General features: G+C 31.5%; 1 protein-coding gene across 1 annotated transcript; it reads left to right on the top strand.

Moving 5' to 3' along the window:
- The first annotated feature begins 6,894 nt into the window (after window positions 1-6,894).
- Window positions 6,895-14,522, top strand: LOC126748160 (sin3 histone deacetylase corepressor complex component SDS3). Its single transcript, XM_050457197.1, has 7 exons — window positions 6,895-7,296; window positions 7,362-7,583; window positions 13,386-13,557; window positions 13,615-13,792; window positions 13,842-13,958; window positions 14,016-14,238; window positions 14,292-14,522. The coding sequence occupies exons 2-7, from the start codon at window positions 7,427-7,429 to the stop codon at window positions 14,435-14,437; spliced, it is 993 nt and encodes a 330-aa protein (XP_050313154.1). The 5' UTR covers window positions 6,895-7,296; window positions 7,362-7,426; the 3' UTR covers window positions 14,438-14,522.
- The last annotated feature ends 943 nt before the right edge of the window (window positions 14,523-15,465 follow it).

The raw sequence follows: 15,465 nt of genomic DNA, 5'->3' as shown, positions 1-15,465 counted from the left end.
TTCAGTACCACTTAGTTAATCCCATTATTAAATTTTTCCATATTTATGTATTGCAATAAAACCCGTAAATCCTTTCCCAATAAAACGTTTAATAAATCAGAATTAATTAGGCTAATAATATGATCATACGCTGTCCGTATTAATTATCATGCGGTTGATATTGCGACAAAGCCTCAATGTAAAAAAAATTGCGACATCAAAGGCGTTATATTATGCCAATCATCTTACATATACCTTTTTTTAATAATTAAAGTGTTAACTAAAAATGGGTTTATTAAATTTGTGCTGACATATTGGGAGCATTGAATTAAGCTACAATTCAGGCAATCACATGATTTTTTTAATATTAGAGGAGCTTATGGGTCATAAATCTTAACATTAGAATGCCAGTACTAATTATCACCGTGGATTTAGGCAATTTGGAACTGGAAAAATCTGATATTTGCTGGTTTTTTATTGGGCCATATATTGATAAGGAATTCTTATATGACTGTTAGTTAATAAAAAATAGTTAAATTGGGACAAAGTTTAATATTTTTGTATATGTATAGTGTCTAAAATTGGTGTTGCAATGCTCGGAAAGTGGTACAATTTAATAGAGATAGAAAAATATAGTAAAATTCTAAACTGGCTAAAAGAAGTGTATAATTTGTTTTATCAAAGGCTTTAGAATAGCTCAAAAGTACTAAAAGTGCTAATTATTATTTTCTATACCTTGAAATATATATGTAGTCTGTAATCTGGTCCAAATCCCAACTCAAATGTTGGTAGCAAATTATATTGCTGAAATATTCCCGAACCTGACGATTAATTACTATAAATTCCAGTATTTTAAATACGCTATGGAAAATACTAACTAGATGCAAAGCTGTTAGTCCAACACTTGTATTAAAAAATATATTGTGACATGCAAAGTTTTGTTAATTGAATTACTTCTCGCATGTTATCGAAACCATTGCTTTTTCAAAGGTTCAATCAAATATTCCAAAGTTTCTGGTATAGGAATTCTTGAGAAAAGGAAGATATATCAGAAGAAGATGAAATTGTCGTTACTATATAACTTTTTCCCGAAATATAGAAGAATGGCCACTTTGTAGGAATAGACAACTTGAAATTACTTAAACCAGTTAATAATAATCTAAATTGCCTAAAAAAGTTTAGCAATATTGAAAAATCAGAAAGCCATCCTTAATAGGAGTAAAGGTCCAATCCCTTTTAGTCAATTATATAGTTTAGTTAGGGGTAAAAAGATAGTCAGCCATGTCGATTGGATGTTTGTATTATCGTTGACCCTTTATCCCTTCGACTTCTGTTTTAAAAATATATGGGTATAATAAATCACATATTTATTTACTATAGTGCTCTCTTCTTGTCTAGACCTATTGGCTTTTGCATTTTTTCCTTTTTAATTATTTTATTTAACTTTTGTAAAATGTCTATCTGGGGTAAGTTATAGATTTTTTAGTATAAGTTAGTATTATATTTCACAATAGGCTTGCTATTAAATAAGTCTTATACTATCGGTTTTATATTTGCGAAAGGGTCCTATTTTGTCATTAATCAGTAACCATCTTTCTTTAATACTTAATTTTTCGGAATCGTAATCTTTTTGGTGACAAATAAATTCTTTGAATTTGAATTTCAAAAAGATGAAAATAAGCCAACATTCGTTTCAATACCATATGATAGTATCTCAACAAAAAGATTTGATAGGGTTTTTAAGAAAGTTAAGATATCTTTTAGGAAACTGAAAAGATAAAATAAAAACCAATTAAAAGTCTGGGATCTATCAGATTAATTTTAAACAAACATGTGTACATAGGGCAAACAAGATGTTCATCAGTAATGTCAGACTTAATAAACACATAGTTAGCTTCAACTTTTTGCCCGAACATCGTTAGTGAAACATGCGTTGATAATAAAATAAAGACATTTGATTACATTTGATTAGTGGTAAAGTTGTGTTGTGATTTGAGTGCCACATCAAAGGTTTCAACCATAGGACGATTTCAACCCTTTGATCTGTAAAATAGAAATTACTGAATTAAAACAAATCGTCATGTGTGCGAAACGTGATTCGCTAAAATTATGCGGACATTATTAATTCTAATAGACCCGTTTGAAAAAAAAATTTTTAGATACGTGATGATAAAGTCTACGGAAATGTTAACCACGTCTTAATAATAATATCTAGAAAAACTTTATTTTGACGGTATTACAGGTTTATAAAAGCCATTAATTGCTATGATGTGACAAAACTTTCCAGGCCTGAAAATTTGTATAGAAGTTTATTGACTTTTTTTTAATTATGAAAAGGTAAGTCATAAAATTAGAAGCAAGAAATGTCTTTGTTACTTTTTGCGGTATTTTTTAAAGAGTGTATACAGGAAAAATGTTATTTTTTTTTATCAATCTAAATTAATGGGAGTGTAATGTATTCTATATTATCTACTATTATTCATTTTGATTATAAGTTAACATAAGTCTTGATGCAGTATTCCAAAAATCTTTGCCTTTACTCTGTTATTGCATGTATTTGTGTGCCGGATTATTGCATGTTTGCTAAAATTTGTTTTAAAAAAATTTTGGTGAGCCCTACCTTGAAAATTAGTTTCTTAATGTTAGTTAAATTTTTATTGGGGCATGTTTGTTTAATGCTTGAGTTCAGTTGAAATGTAAAATAAGTACTTTTGGCTCAATATTATCAGGTGCTCCCAAGGGACCATCCAGCAATTGAATCGGTCATTTGAGAAACAGCACATGTCATATTTTCGGCCATTTTGATTTTATACCGATAATGCAATATTGTGACTCTGATAGTGCTCCGACTATTTTAACAAACAAGAACGGTAAAAGAAAGTTATACAAGTGTGAAATAATAAAAAATGCTAGACTGAAGGGTGAAGAATATATTAATTATAAAGGTGCTGTAGTTTCTGCTAAAGAACAGGGTGAAAACTGCGGGTAAGTTGTTACGGGTTTTGAAGGTTAGGTTAGCTTTTGTTAAGTACATTTTTTTTTGTAGATGTAAGTTAAAGTGTTATAACCGATGTTCCGAAGGTGACCGTCAGGAGATTCTTCAAAAATTCAGGCGTTTGGCAACCAAGAATGAGCAGGATGCATATTTACAAGCGTTAATGTCTTGCCAAAACGTCAAAGTTAAAAGGCCAAGGAATATAAGGCGAGCTAAACCGAAATCTTACACATTTAAATACATTTTAACATCCTCATCTGGACGAATCGTGGTGTGCAAAAAGGCTTTTATTAACATTCACGCAATTACACCTGCTAGAGTTCGACGTCTAACTAAGTTACTTGTAGAGGGCAAACATCCTAATGACAAATGAGGCAAGTGTATTTCTGGAAATGCAATTCCAGGAAATATAGCTTGCCAGATTGAGGATCATATCAGGAGCTCTCCTACGAAAATTTCACATTATAGTAGCAAAGAAAGACATTATCTTGACGAGAAACTTAACGTGAAAATTATGTACGATTTATTTAAAATACAGAACCCGTCAACCAAAATAAAATACAAGTTCTACTTGAAAATCTTTCAAGAAAGATTTTCCGTCTCTTTTGGACGACCGCAAGTGGACACCTGCTGCAAATGCGAAGAACTAGGTGTCAAAATAAAAAGTCCCTCGCTGAATGATACTGCTAAACGAACCGCTGCTGCGGAATTAATGGTGCATAAACTAAGAGCTAAGAAATTTTATAACAAACTAAAACTCTGTACTGAAATTTCCCAAAATCCCGAAAATGATGATACCGTCGTAATAACATTTGATTATATGCAGAACCTTCAATTGCCACTGGTTCCAGTACAAGAAACTTTGTATTTAAGACAGCTTTCTTAATGTTTTTGAAATAAATTTAGCTGGAAAACAGAAAGCCAAGTTCTACCTTTATCATGAGGGTATCGCAAGAAAGGGTCCCAACGAAGTAGCGTCATTTCTTTTGCACTTTTTGCAGAATGAAATTCCAGTCGGGACTAAACATCTACATATTTTCTCCGACAGTTGCAGTGGTCAGAATCGAAACCATACTATAATCAGATTTTTAATGGCGTTGGTGCATACGAAGCGATTCGAAACTATTAACCAGTATTTTCCACAACGAGGACACTCTTTTTTACCAAATGATCGAAATTTTGCAACCATTAAACGAGTGATTAAAAAACATGATAGAATCTACTCAATAATGGAATACGTCGAAATGATGGTCAATTCAACAAAAAAATCGAAATATTTTGTAAAACTTGCAAAAACTGAAGATATTGCTGATTTTAAAGGTTGGTGGCCAAAGTTCTATAAAAAAAAACACTTTGTCCATTGAATCTCCTGGTAGAGGTGTGCCGAGGGACCAAAAATACACATTTCAAATTTCAAACTTCACGCATTTTAGATATTCTTCAAATGAACCTGGCGTAGTTGAGACGTTTAATTTTATAGACGGGGTTACAAGCCATAAATTTAGACTTGCCACCTCCAACTTATTACAACTTCCTACCCCTGTGCAACAACCAGCTTATTCACCAGGAAAGGTTCCGATAAACTCAAAAAAACTTGAAGACATAAAGGGACTTTTTGCATACATTCCAGAAGAACAGCACGGCTTTTATACAGAGATAATAAATTGGCCGAGAACTGAAAATGAAGACCAGTTTTGTTTTTCATTTTATGTTTTTTTGACGTATTATTCAATAAAAATATATCCTTATATTCTGAGTTTTTATGTTCATTTCAGAAACATCACATGTCGCGCATTTTCAAATACCCATATTTTTTTTCTAATTTTTCTTTAAGGTTTAAATATTATTGTATTAAGCCCGAAATCGAACACGTTTTTAATGCTAATTATTTAAAAATAATTTTTTAATCCATTCTTTGAGATTTTTAGTTTTTCTTATTTTCTGTAAAATGGTTTAAAAGTGACATGTGCTGTTTCTCAAATGACCGATTCAATTATTAATAAAACTATTTCAATATACATTTCTGTAGTTCTTATAGTTGATATTTCTTTTACATTAGCTTTCCAATATTCGTCGAGTTGGAGTGGTTTTTATTTATTAGGTAAATCTAGATCTGGGTATTTTAAGAATTTTACAAAAGTTGGAAAATCCATTTATATCTCAAAATTGATCCTTATTGAAGGATCAATTTTAGTACGTTTTCGGCATTTGGCTATACTGTAATCAATACTTTAACCCTATTAAAATTTCATGTTCAGTTTTGGTAGTATATGCGAATTTGCATATTAATGAAAAACTGTATATTTTTACTGGTTTATGGGTTTATTTATAACAGTTTTTGAGGTTTCACCTTGAAAAAGGTGATGTTTTCAGTACTTTGAACGACTATAGGTTTGCAACAGTTTGACTTTGGAATAGATAAAGTTTCTGGAAATGTTAACCACATCATTACATCTAAAAAATAACTTTTTGTTAAATAATCCAGAGGTCTAGAAAATGCGTTATTTTTGCGGTATTATAGGTTTATCAAAGCTCTTATTCATTTCATTTGTGAGAAAACTTTCCATGCTTGAAAATATTTATGAAACTTTATTGATCCTTTTTCAAATTATGAAAAGACCTATAAAAATAAAAAGTGGCTTTGTTACATCTTGCAGTATTATTCAAAAAGTCTATTCAAGAAAAATATTATGCTTCTTGTTAAGTGAGTTGGATCTGGGATCAAATAAAACTGAGGCTCTAGATTTTAATACTGCCGACGTTTCGGCCTCTGTTAGGCCATCCTCAGGGCGCTACAATGGATGTTGGTGCTTGAAAAATATTATTTTCTTGGAACAATCTAAATTAACGAAAGTGTAATGTATTCTATATGATCTACTCAAAGTCAAAACTTTCCAAAAACAATTAATGTTACAATCCTAAAAAAATGCACTATTTTATTGGACAATAAATGTCTTAAACAGATAAAAAAGTTTGAAATAACCTAAAAACAAAATAATATAACTTAAAGGCGGTTTTAAGTCTCAAAAGGTTCACATTTATTATCGTCATAAAACAGGCCGTAATTAAGAAACATTTAGAAATGTACCTAAGCCGACCCTGTATCTTACTATATTCAATCAGGCCATCAGCTGATTTTAATTTGTTTATGTTTGTTAAGCAGTGTATGTTAAAATAAAATAATGGATTATAGGATAAGTAAAAAACGTAGCAAACTATGTATTACGAAATATGGATTCATGCCATAAATTTCGAGAAAATTAAAAATAAATCTTTATACGCAAATCCTCCTTATACGTACTATAAACATGCATTATACACTATTCGAAAATATTAATCAAATAATTAAAATACTACCATAAAAAATGTTTTAATCGATAATTTTAAAATTGAGTGTACTTGCCTGATTTCATAGTTTTTATCACAAAATTTTACGATAAATGACCTTCTTATTCTACTTGAGCTGCCAAAATATCAATCGCCCACAAAAAAACAAACATATCGCCAATATTCAATGAACAATTGTCCGTGATGTCGATTGGCGTGCAAAAAACTTCAGGGAAAAGTACGAACATTGGCAACGTCGCAAACACTGACAGTTGCTAAAGTTACACGAAGTGGCGATTAACCCTAGCGGCTTAGACCAGAAGACTTTACCTAAGCAGAGATGAAGAAGGAAAATCCCTAGCGGCGTTGTCAGGTGTGCCGATTAATCCTTAAATTGGGTACGTGTGTTACTATTGTCCAACCACGCAGCCCATTGTATGGTTCTTAAATCTTTTGCAAAACATTAATTAGTTCTTTTAAATCCTAAAAATCATTCGTCGCTTATGAAATTAGTCTTTCGCAAGTTATTAATTAAAATTTAAATTGTTTTTTTTTTTTAATTTAAATTTTTTACGCACGCTTGAGTTTGGGGAGTACGTTGGCGAAGCGTTACGAAAAGTGTCATCGGGCGTTGCGAACGGTAGTTGAAAAGAAGATATGAGTTTGTGGAAATAGAATGAGAGAGAGTTACGGTTCGTATATTACTGAAGGAGCAAAAGAGAACATATATAATATGATTGGAGCTAAAGAAGTTTTACTTCAGTCGTGTGGTCTCAAGCGCACTAATTTCTTTTATGAAGACATTCATTGCTTACAACCTGGCAACCTTGCCCTTATAATGAAGTCCCGTATGCTCCTAACCTCAAAACCAGCGAAATGACATCTGTCAACGTTACCTGACGCTGTCAATAAATAGAAAATTTCAAAACAAACCGAATTCAAGCTAAGTTCCATGTAAAAATCCCAAATTTTCTGAATAAAGCCGAAATTTTCTGGTGAGTTTTCGTGCGTAACGAAACTAAATCGTTGACAATAATCGAGGGGGTTTTGCACCGAGCAGGTTTAGTTGAGGGGCCACAGAACCCCTTTGGCATCACCAAAGTGCAGTACTTGCATGGCAAAAAGATGTCCTTCTTTGGGTCGCCCCCTTCGAATGCTTTTAATAACCACGAATACGATTTTGACGAGGAGAGAGCGGAGGAGGACGACGATAAGGAGCAGGATAAAGGCCAATTTGAAGGTAGCGATGAGGACACTGAAGATGCTAGCGAGACAGACACAGGTAAATTTATTTTTTTAGTCATTTCAGTTTTTTAGCTCTAAAACTACCCAAATTTTGAACTTTCAATGATTTTTTTCTAAGATAATTTATTTCTACTACTTTTTCACATTATTTTTTCGAGAAGCCAACATACTGGTACATTTTCTTAGGTTCTATTTACCTTATAATGACAATCAATTTTCAATGTCTATAAGAATTGCTTAATCAAAACTACAAAGACTAAAGTCAGCAATCTTTCTTATTAATTATCAGTCATCATTTGGCATCTGTCAATTTTTATGTTTTGGGAGTGCTTCTTGTTTAATTCTCTTTCAGTTCCCAATCCTCTCATTAGAAAGGGAGGTTTGAAATGGTATGTAAACATAATATTAAGGCAATTGTTGATACATTTTACCTTCATCATTCTTAAAAGCAGTAATAACATGATAGTTCTTAGTACTGTTCTAAGTACTAGTACCAATTGAAGATGTACCAAGTTATTGACAATAAATTAGCCAATTAGGCTTCTTTAAAAAATGTAATGTTGGTATTACTGGGCTTAAAGATAATTATTGTAATATAATTTTTATTAAAATGTTGCACTGATTTTGCATCAAATTTAAACATGATGCATTAAAAGAACAACAAAACATGTAACAACTTTTTATTCTTAGATTAACTTTTGGAACATGAGATTTGAAAAAGTTTACTTTTAAATACAATTTGTACCTTAAATATTTTTTATGATTTGTTGTCGAAAGGACACAAAACCCAATGCTTATCTTTTCTTGGTTACAAGCAGAGTACTGTAGTATAACAAACCCAGGTTTGTCCATAAAGAATGGATGAGATAAGTTTTTTTTTTAAATAAATAAGAAAAGATCGAAAGAGAAAAAAATAAATAAATAAGAAACCAATACCCTCCCTACGTTGTGTTTTGTAACAGAATCACTCTCTCTTTTACTTACCTCGGATGCGCTTGACAAGACAAAAATAGGGAAATTTGAATTATTAGGATTGTATTAAAGAAAATGCAGTCTTGATAATACACCTACTTAGTTTATTAATGTAGGAAAATAATGCCGTACTCAGCCTGGAATTCACAAGGGGAAAGAGCACGGCAGAGAAACCCTTGATCTCAATTCCCTAAAAATCGAATCATGCTGAGTATTCATTCATCCTTCGGTTACAACAAAAATAATCTAATTCCTTATACATACTATTCATTTAAAACTGAAGAGAGTTTGGTTAGTTATCCAGCCATCACTAGAAGGTACTGAGGTCCCATATGGGAGGCTACCCAGCTATGAGTTGAATAGTTGAGTCAATATTCTAGGTATTATCACAGATAGACGGCAAATTCGCCAAACATATATTTATTTATCTGTGGTATGATTTATGCCTGAATATTCACCCAGTCAGGGTCGAAATGTTAGTTAGATTCAACAAGGCTCTAGCTTACTTTTGAAACACACAAACAATTTAAAAAGAAAAAAACTAATTTCGAAAATATGTATACCTAAAAATTCAGTAAATAAATTATCTCAATCACTTTAAATATAAATTTTCTCTTCAGCATGAAACAATTTTAGATAAATACATGCATAAGTTATTTCCTCCTATTTACGTAAAATATTAAATTTATAAACATATATTAATATAAAAATATATTTACACATTGTTAATAAAAAAATAAACTAATAAGTTTTAAATTTACTAACTTGTAGAAAATCTTGAAAGAAAGAAAGAAAGAAAGAAAATGTGCTATATTACGTAAGAATAATCTTGTGTACAAGCATCCTACAAGCTAAAAAAACAAAACACAAATACAATTTCAAAAATTGACAAAACAATGAACAAAATTAAACACAAGAAGACAAAACTTTTTGAACATACTTAAATTAAAGATAACTAAATAAAACAATCAATTACTAAATAAAGGTAAACTTGTTGACAAAACTAGAGAAGAAAAAAGGAAAAAAAAGAAAACTTTCCAACATGTCCAAGGTTAAAACCTATCATTAAAAAAGTCATCCAGGTTATAATATGCCTTAGCCAATAAAAGCGACTTTAACTCTCTTTTAAATTTTTTAACATCCGATATATGTCTAACACACAGAGGAACATGATTGTAAATTTTTTTACTTATGTAAATTAATGAGTTTTTGGTAAGGGAAGACATAGGAATAGGTAGGGGAACATCATTTACACGACGAGTCAAATGGCCAGTGTCAGAGGGTAGTTTGGGAATTTTGTGAATAAGAGCAGCTGTTTCTAAGATAAAGAGTGAAAAAAGAGTTAGGATTTTTTCAGAAATGAAGAGGGGTTTGCAAGAATCTCTTAACTTAGCAGAACACAGGTATCTAACTGCTTTTTTTTGAATAACAAAGATAATGTTAAGTAGCCCCTTATTGGTTAAACCCCAAAAAGGCAAGCCATACCGAATATGAGATTCAATAAGTGAAAAGTACACTGAACGTGCAACCACCCCTCCCAGCTCTTGTTTTGCCATTCTTACTGCGAAACATCCAGAAGATAATTTCCCAGCTAAATGTAAAATATGATCTTCAAACCGAAGGCGACCATCAATGGTAATTCCTAGGAACTTGCAGCACTCTTTATTCTGCAAGAGGGAATTTTCGTCAAACATCAGACCCTGAACATCGCACTTAAACCCCATAATAGACGTCTTTCTTACATTAAACACGAGCCTGTTGGAAGCACACCACCCTTCAGAAAACCACTTCAACACAAATTAAATCAATAAATTTTTTTAAAGTAGTACCCTTGACGGCTGGGTTTTACTTTTTTTGCCGTTCCCTCGCCACGCGACCGAAACCTCTCCGAAAAGCAACGCCCAGAAATACTCTCACAAACAACCCTCGGCGCATAAATAGGGCTGTCGTTATACAATACAAAAAAATTAAAAAGATTTTTCAGACGACGCGATATGCTGAATCCCAAATCCAAACGAATATAAAATACTACGCCTATAATTTAAAAATAAGTGGTTTTCTTCACTACTACAAGGCTTATTATATAAATTGTGGTTCTTTGAATAAAAGTACAAAAGAAACCTTTTTTGTACCATATTTGCATAGTATACTTTCACTTTTTGCCAACAATAAAACTCTTAATAACTAGTTGGGTCATAAATCAATCCAAACTTTCCATATTGGATCCTGTAGAGCCAGAAATTGAAATACCTGCAACTGGAAACATTAATTTGAGGAGTATGTGACCTCCGGAATTACATGTACTATCATGTCGAAAAAAAACTGGGACAGCAAAATCTCCTAAATCTCTTGGTCTATTAGAATAATATATTTTGATGTTGTCAAAGTTAATTTATATACACTTGTCTCATGGATGGAGTTCCTATAAGAAGAATCGCAGAAAAATTGGGCATTAGTAAAAATACCGTTTCCTTAGCTAAGGCAAAAATTGCAGAATATAGACTAATATAGAGCTATTATAAGAAATCCAGGTTCTGGTCGACCAAAAGTTTGGAACGACATTCAAGATAGATAGTTAGTTGGCTTTCTAAGAAATAATCCGTTTGAAACAGCAATAAAGGCGAAAGAAAAAACGCATTTTCCTGGTTCTGCTAATACAGCTCGTAGTAGGATAAAAAATTCTGAAATTAAAAGTTGCTGTGCAACAAATAAAATATTTTTTACTGAAGCAAACAAACAGAGAAGATTACAATTTGCCCATGAATATGCACACCAAAACAACATATGGGAAACGGTAATATTTTCGGATGAAAAATACTTTCAATCGTGCAATAATGGCAAAATCCGTGGTAACAGGCCTTCTAATACCAGATATGATGAAAGATATATACATAAGACTAATCAAAGTGGACGTTTTAGTATAAAGGTTTGGGCCTGGATTAGTTTTAGCGGACCACGCGTTTGTCAAATAGTGCGGGGAAGGCTTAATGCCTTAGGATATTGCAATATCTAAATAATGTTATGATGCCATCGGTTGGTGTAGTCTATGGGCAAGATTTTATCTTCCAACATGATAATGCTCCTGTAACTAAAGCCCGTATAGTTCTAAACTATCTACACTAAAGGCGAATTCAAGTTTTACCGTGGCCCTCGATATCAACCTAATTGAAAACGTTTGGGGTAAAATGGCAAAATATATGTATAAAGATAACTTTAGGCTTAGAAATCAGAATGAATTACGCCTAAAGATATATGACGCATGGGACCAAATAACGGAAGAATATACCAGAAACTTAATTTTAAGTAGGTATGCCACGACGCGACGTTTGCAAGCTGTAATTGAGAACGACGGTGCGCTTACTAAGTATTAATAATTTTTTATTCCGTATTATCAAAAAAGATATTAGTTAGTTTTGGTTTATTTATAAAATGTGTTCCAAATAAAAATAAATATCGAAAAATAAAAAAGTTTTGTATCAATATTATTATTTAAATATGTAATTATTAAGACTCCAAAAATTCATAATGCATAAATATGCATACCTACCATACCCAAGGAATGCGATTTACTATAATAGACTAGCAGACGATTCCCTACCTAAATTTTAATGTCCCAGCTTTTTTTCGGCACGATGGTACATATGACTAATTCAACTGCCGAAATAACAGGAATTCACATAGTAATCATTGAAAGTCTGATAGTGAATGGTACATTTGCCCACAGTCATCAAAAGTCATAAAGCATTCAGTGGCAGTCAGTTGGGTTTAATGTCATACCTTCAATTGAGGAAAACATGAAACAAACCATTTTCTTTAGTGAAAAATCGTTTAAACTTGAGAGCCTTTTACAGCAATGTATTACTACTCTGAACAGGTACAGAAATAACCTATACAATAATGTTTAAAAGGTTAAATTATTTTCACAATACCATTTATTTTTATAGCAAAAGTCTTCTTAAGAATTATTTGTCGAGAAAATGGAAACCACTGCTTTAAATAAAATGTTTCAAAAGGCACATTTTATTCAAGAAAAATTAGCTTTTTTTGCCAAAAATATCTGGAAAATAGTCCAAAACGCCAAGAAATATCCACAGGTTACACAATAAAAGGACCCTGATTTTCAAAAGTTCCTACATATGTAGGTTTAGAAAGCTAATTCCTATCTGGATGTGAAATGAAAGTGTCTTATGAACTCTGTAAACTTCAGAATGTTAAAAAAATAATGATTCTACTAATTTATGTACTGTAAGAACTAAAGATTGATGCCAGTGATTAAAAATTAGCTATTTTCTGCAAAAATATCTGGAAAATAGCCCAAAAACACCAAGAAATATCTACAGGTTACACGATAAAAGGACCCTGATTCCCAAAAGTTGCTACATATGTAGGTTTAAAAAGCTAATTCCTATCTGGATGTGAAATGAAAGTGTCTTATGAACTCTGTAAACGTCAGAATGTTAAAAAATAATGATTCTACTAATTTACGTACTGTAAGAACTAAAGATTGATGCCAGTGGTTTCTTTATAAGCAGCAAACAAACAATTTTCTAGATACTCTATCAAATCTGCTAGGCCCGAATTTATGATTCTGTCTGTTTAATTTGTAGAATGCAGTGTAACCTTCAACTCTTTTAGTTTGTCTCTGTCTATTATAACACATCTAATAAAGTTAGTCATGAATAATGATTTTTATTTATTATTGCCATTTTTTCAGATATCCTTTTCATATATATATTTTTTTTTCCAAGTAATTGTGAATAAACTATAACTGCGTTTTCTGAATAAATATTCAAAATAGTCATTAATACTAAGAGTTCTCCATACTAACAGACTGATGTATTAGGGCTATTCTATTGATAACTTTCAGGTCCCCAAGAAGAACAGTTGGAAATCAAAGAACAAATGTACCAAGACAAACTGGCCAGCCTAAAAAAGAAACTTTCACAGCTTAAAGATGGAACCCATCCAGAATACAATAAAAAAGTAAGAAAATTAGAATTTCAGTATGCTGAGAGGCTGAAAATCAACGAAATCTACAGGTACTTAAAAGGTATTGTAACTGTATTAATTAACACTGAAATTATTTACCGTTTTAGAGAATACATGATAGAGTATATTAAAAGAGATTACGCCCAAGAAATTAAGGCGGCCGCCAAAGACTTTGAAGAGAAAAAGATTGACCTACGGGAGACGTTGATTTCAGATTTAGACGACAAAAAGAAAACTATTGAATCTGAGAGGTTAACAATGGAGCTCACAGGGGATTCCATGGAGGTTATAATAACTATTATATTTAAAGGCAGCTTTTAAATGAAATTTTCAGGTAAAACCGGCGATGACAAGAAAACTGCGTAGAAGACCTAATGAACCAATACCCATGCCCGAAAAGAGAAGGAAAGTTCCAATAACACAAATCACTTATTTGTTAGATGAGAAAGATGTAAGTTCGTCAAACAATATTTTAGTTAACTGCTTAATGCGTTAAGCTTAATTCTAGATTGAGCATGATTTAAGACTGATCAAAGAAAAAGTGGCAATGCCAGTGAGAAAATTAAGTGAAAGTTCCTCCTCTATGAGCAGCCCGAGTCATAATTTTAACACAATTGGAGGCTTACAGTCGGTGAGCGAACAACAAAATCTGATTGAAACTCGAATCGAAGATGGAAAACTTTTGTATGAAAAGAGGTGGTTTCATCGAGGCCAGTCAATATTTGTTGAAGGTATTTTTTAACGTAAAATAGTCAAAAAATAGAGAGTAATGTTTTATTTATAGGTAAAGATCAACCAAAAACTGCAGGCACGATTTCCGCAGTGGGCAACGATTTTATAGTTGTAAAAAAGCAAAGTGGAGAAAAGTTAAGATTTTTCGTTTCGAGTTTAGCCAGGGGGAAAATTTCTATAAAAAGGCGAGCCGCGTAGCATGCATTAAGCATAAACCTGTAAATTTACTTAGATAATAAGATACCAAATGCTTTTTATTTTAAATATAACTTATGAATGAATATTTCATGCCAGTTATGATTTATTTGAATGCGATGCTCGTTTCCTGGTTAATCATTTATTTATAATTTGTTTCCTGTTAAATACATTGTGTTAAGATAACGAGGAGTTGCTTGATTTAAACAAACAGCGTTGAAGTAAAAACAAAACCTTTTTTTTTTTGAAAACTTCCCGACTTTTTTGTCATTTATGGAAGAAATAAAATAAAGTGCATAGGAAAGTTCAAATTAACTAATCTAGCTGCCAATCAATCATATAGTGTATTGAGTCGGATAAAAACGCTCTACAACTTCCTTGCTCTGTATTTTACGTAAACGGGCATGACTTTAATGTATTAAATTTTTCTTTAATTTCCTGTTTAACGAAAAATTGCCAACTTTCTAACTTTAAATATGATACCTTTTATGAATTTTAATTTTTCAAAAAAAATTAATAAAAATTAGTTTTTAACATAACATCAAAAAAATATTGCTTTTGCATTAAGTAGCCATAGAAAAACAATACTAATCGTGTGCTTGAATATTAAAAATAGGTAAATAAGAAAGAAAGAAAGAAAATGTGCTATATTACGTAAGAATAATCTTGTGTACAAGCATCCTACAAGCTAAAAAAACGAAACAAAAATACAATTTCAAAAATTGGCAAAACAATGAACAAAATAAACACAAGAAGACAAAACTTTTTGAACATACTTGAATTAAAGATAACTAAATAAAACAATCAATTACCAAATAAAGGTAAACTTGTTGACAAAACTAGAGAAAAAAAACTTTCCAACATGTCCAAGGTTAAAAACTATCATTAAAAAAGTCATCCAGGTTATAATATGCCTTAGCCAATAAAAGCGTCTTTAATTCTCTTTTAAATTTCTTAACATCCGATATATGTCTAACACATAGAGGAACATGATTGTAAATTTTTTTACTTATGTAAATTAAGGAGTTTTT

The sequence above is a fragment of the Anthonomus grandis genome, chromosome 2 (genome assembly GCF_022605725.1).
Source record: "Anthonomus grandis grandis chromosome 2, icAntGran1.3, whole genome shotgun sequence".
NCBI lineage: Eukaryota > Metazoa > Arthropoda > Insecta > Coleoptera > Curculionidae > Anthonomus > Anthonomus grandis.
Note: the sequence above shows the minus strand (reverse complement) of the source record. Positions and strands in the feature narration are given on the sequence as shown.

What these genes read in the sequence shown, in the direction of transcription:
- LOC126748160 (XM_050457197.1), top strand. Translation starts at nt 7,427, where the DNA reads ATGTCCTTCTTTGGGTCGCCCCCTTCGAATGCTTTTAATAACCACGAA. An exon ending in ATTTGTTAGATGAGAAAGAT is followed by an intron (nt 13,959 to 14,015) that starts GTAAGTTCGTCA and finishes GCTTAATTCTAG; the next exon opens with ATTGAGCATGATTTAAGACT. An exon ending in CCAGTCAATATTTGTTGAAG is followed by an intron (nt 14,239 to 14,291) that starts GTATTTTTTAAC and finishes TTTTATTTATAG; the next exon opens with GTAAAGATCAACCAAAAACT.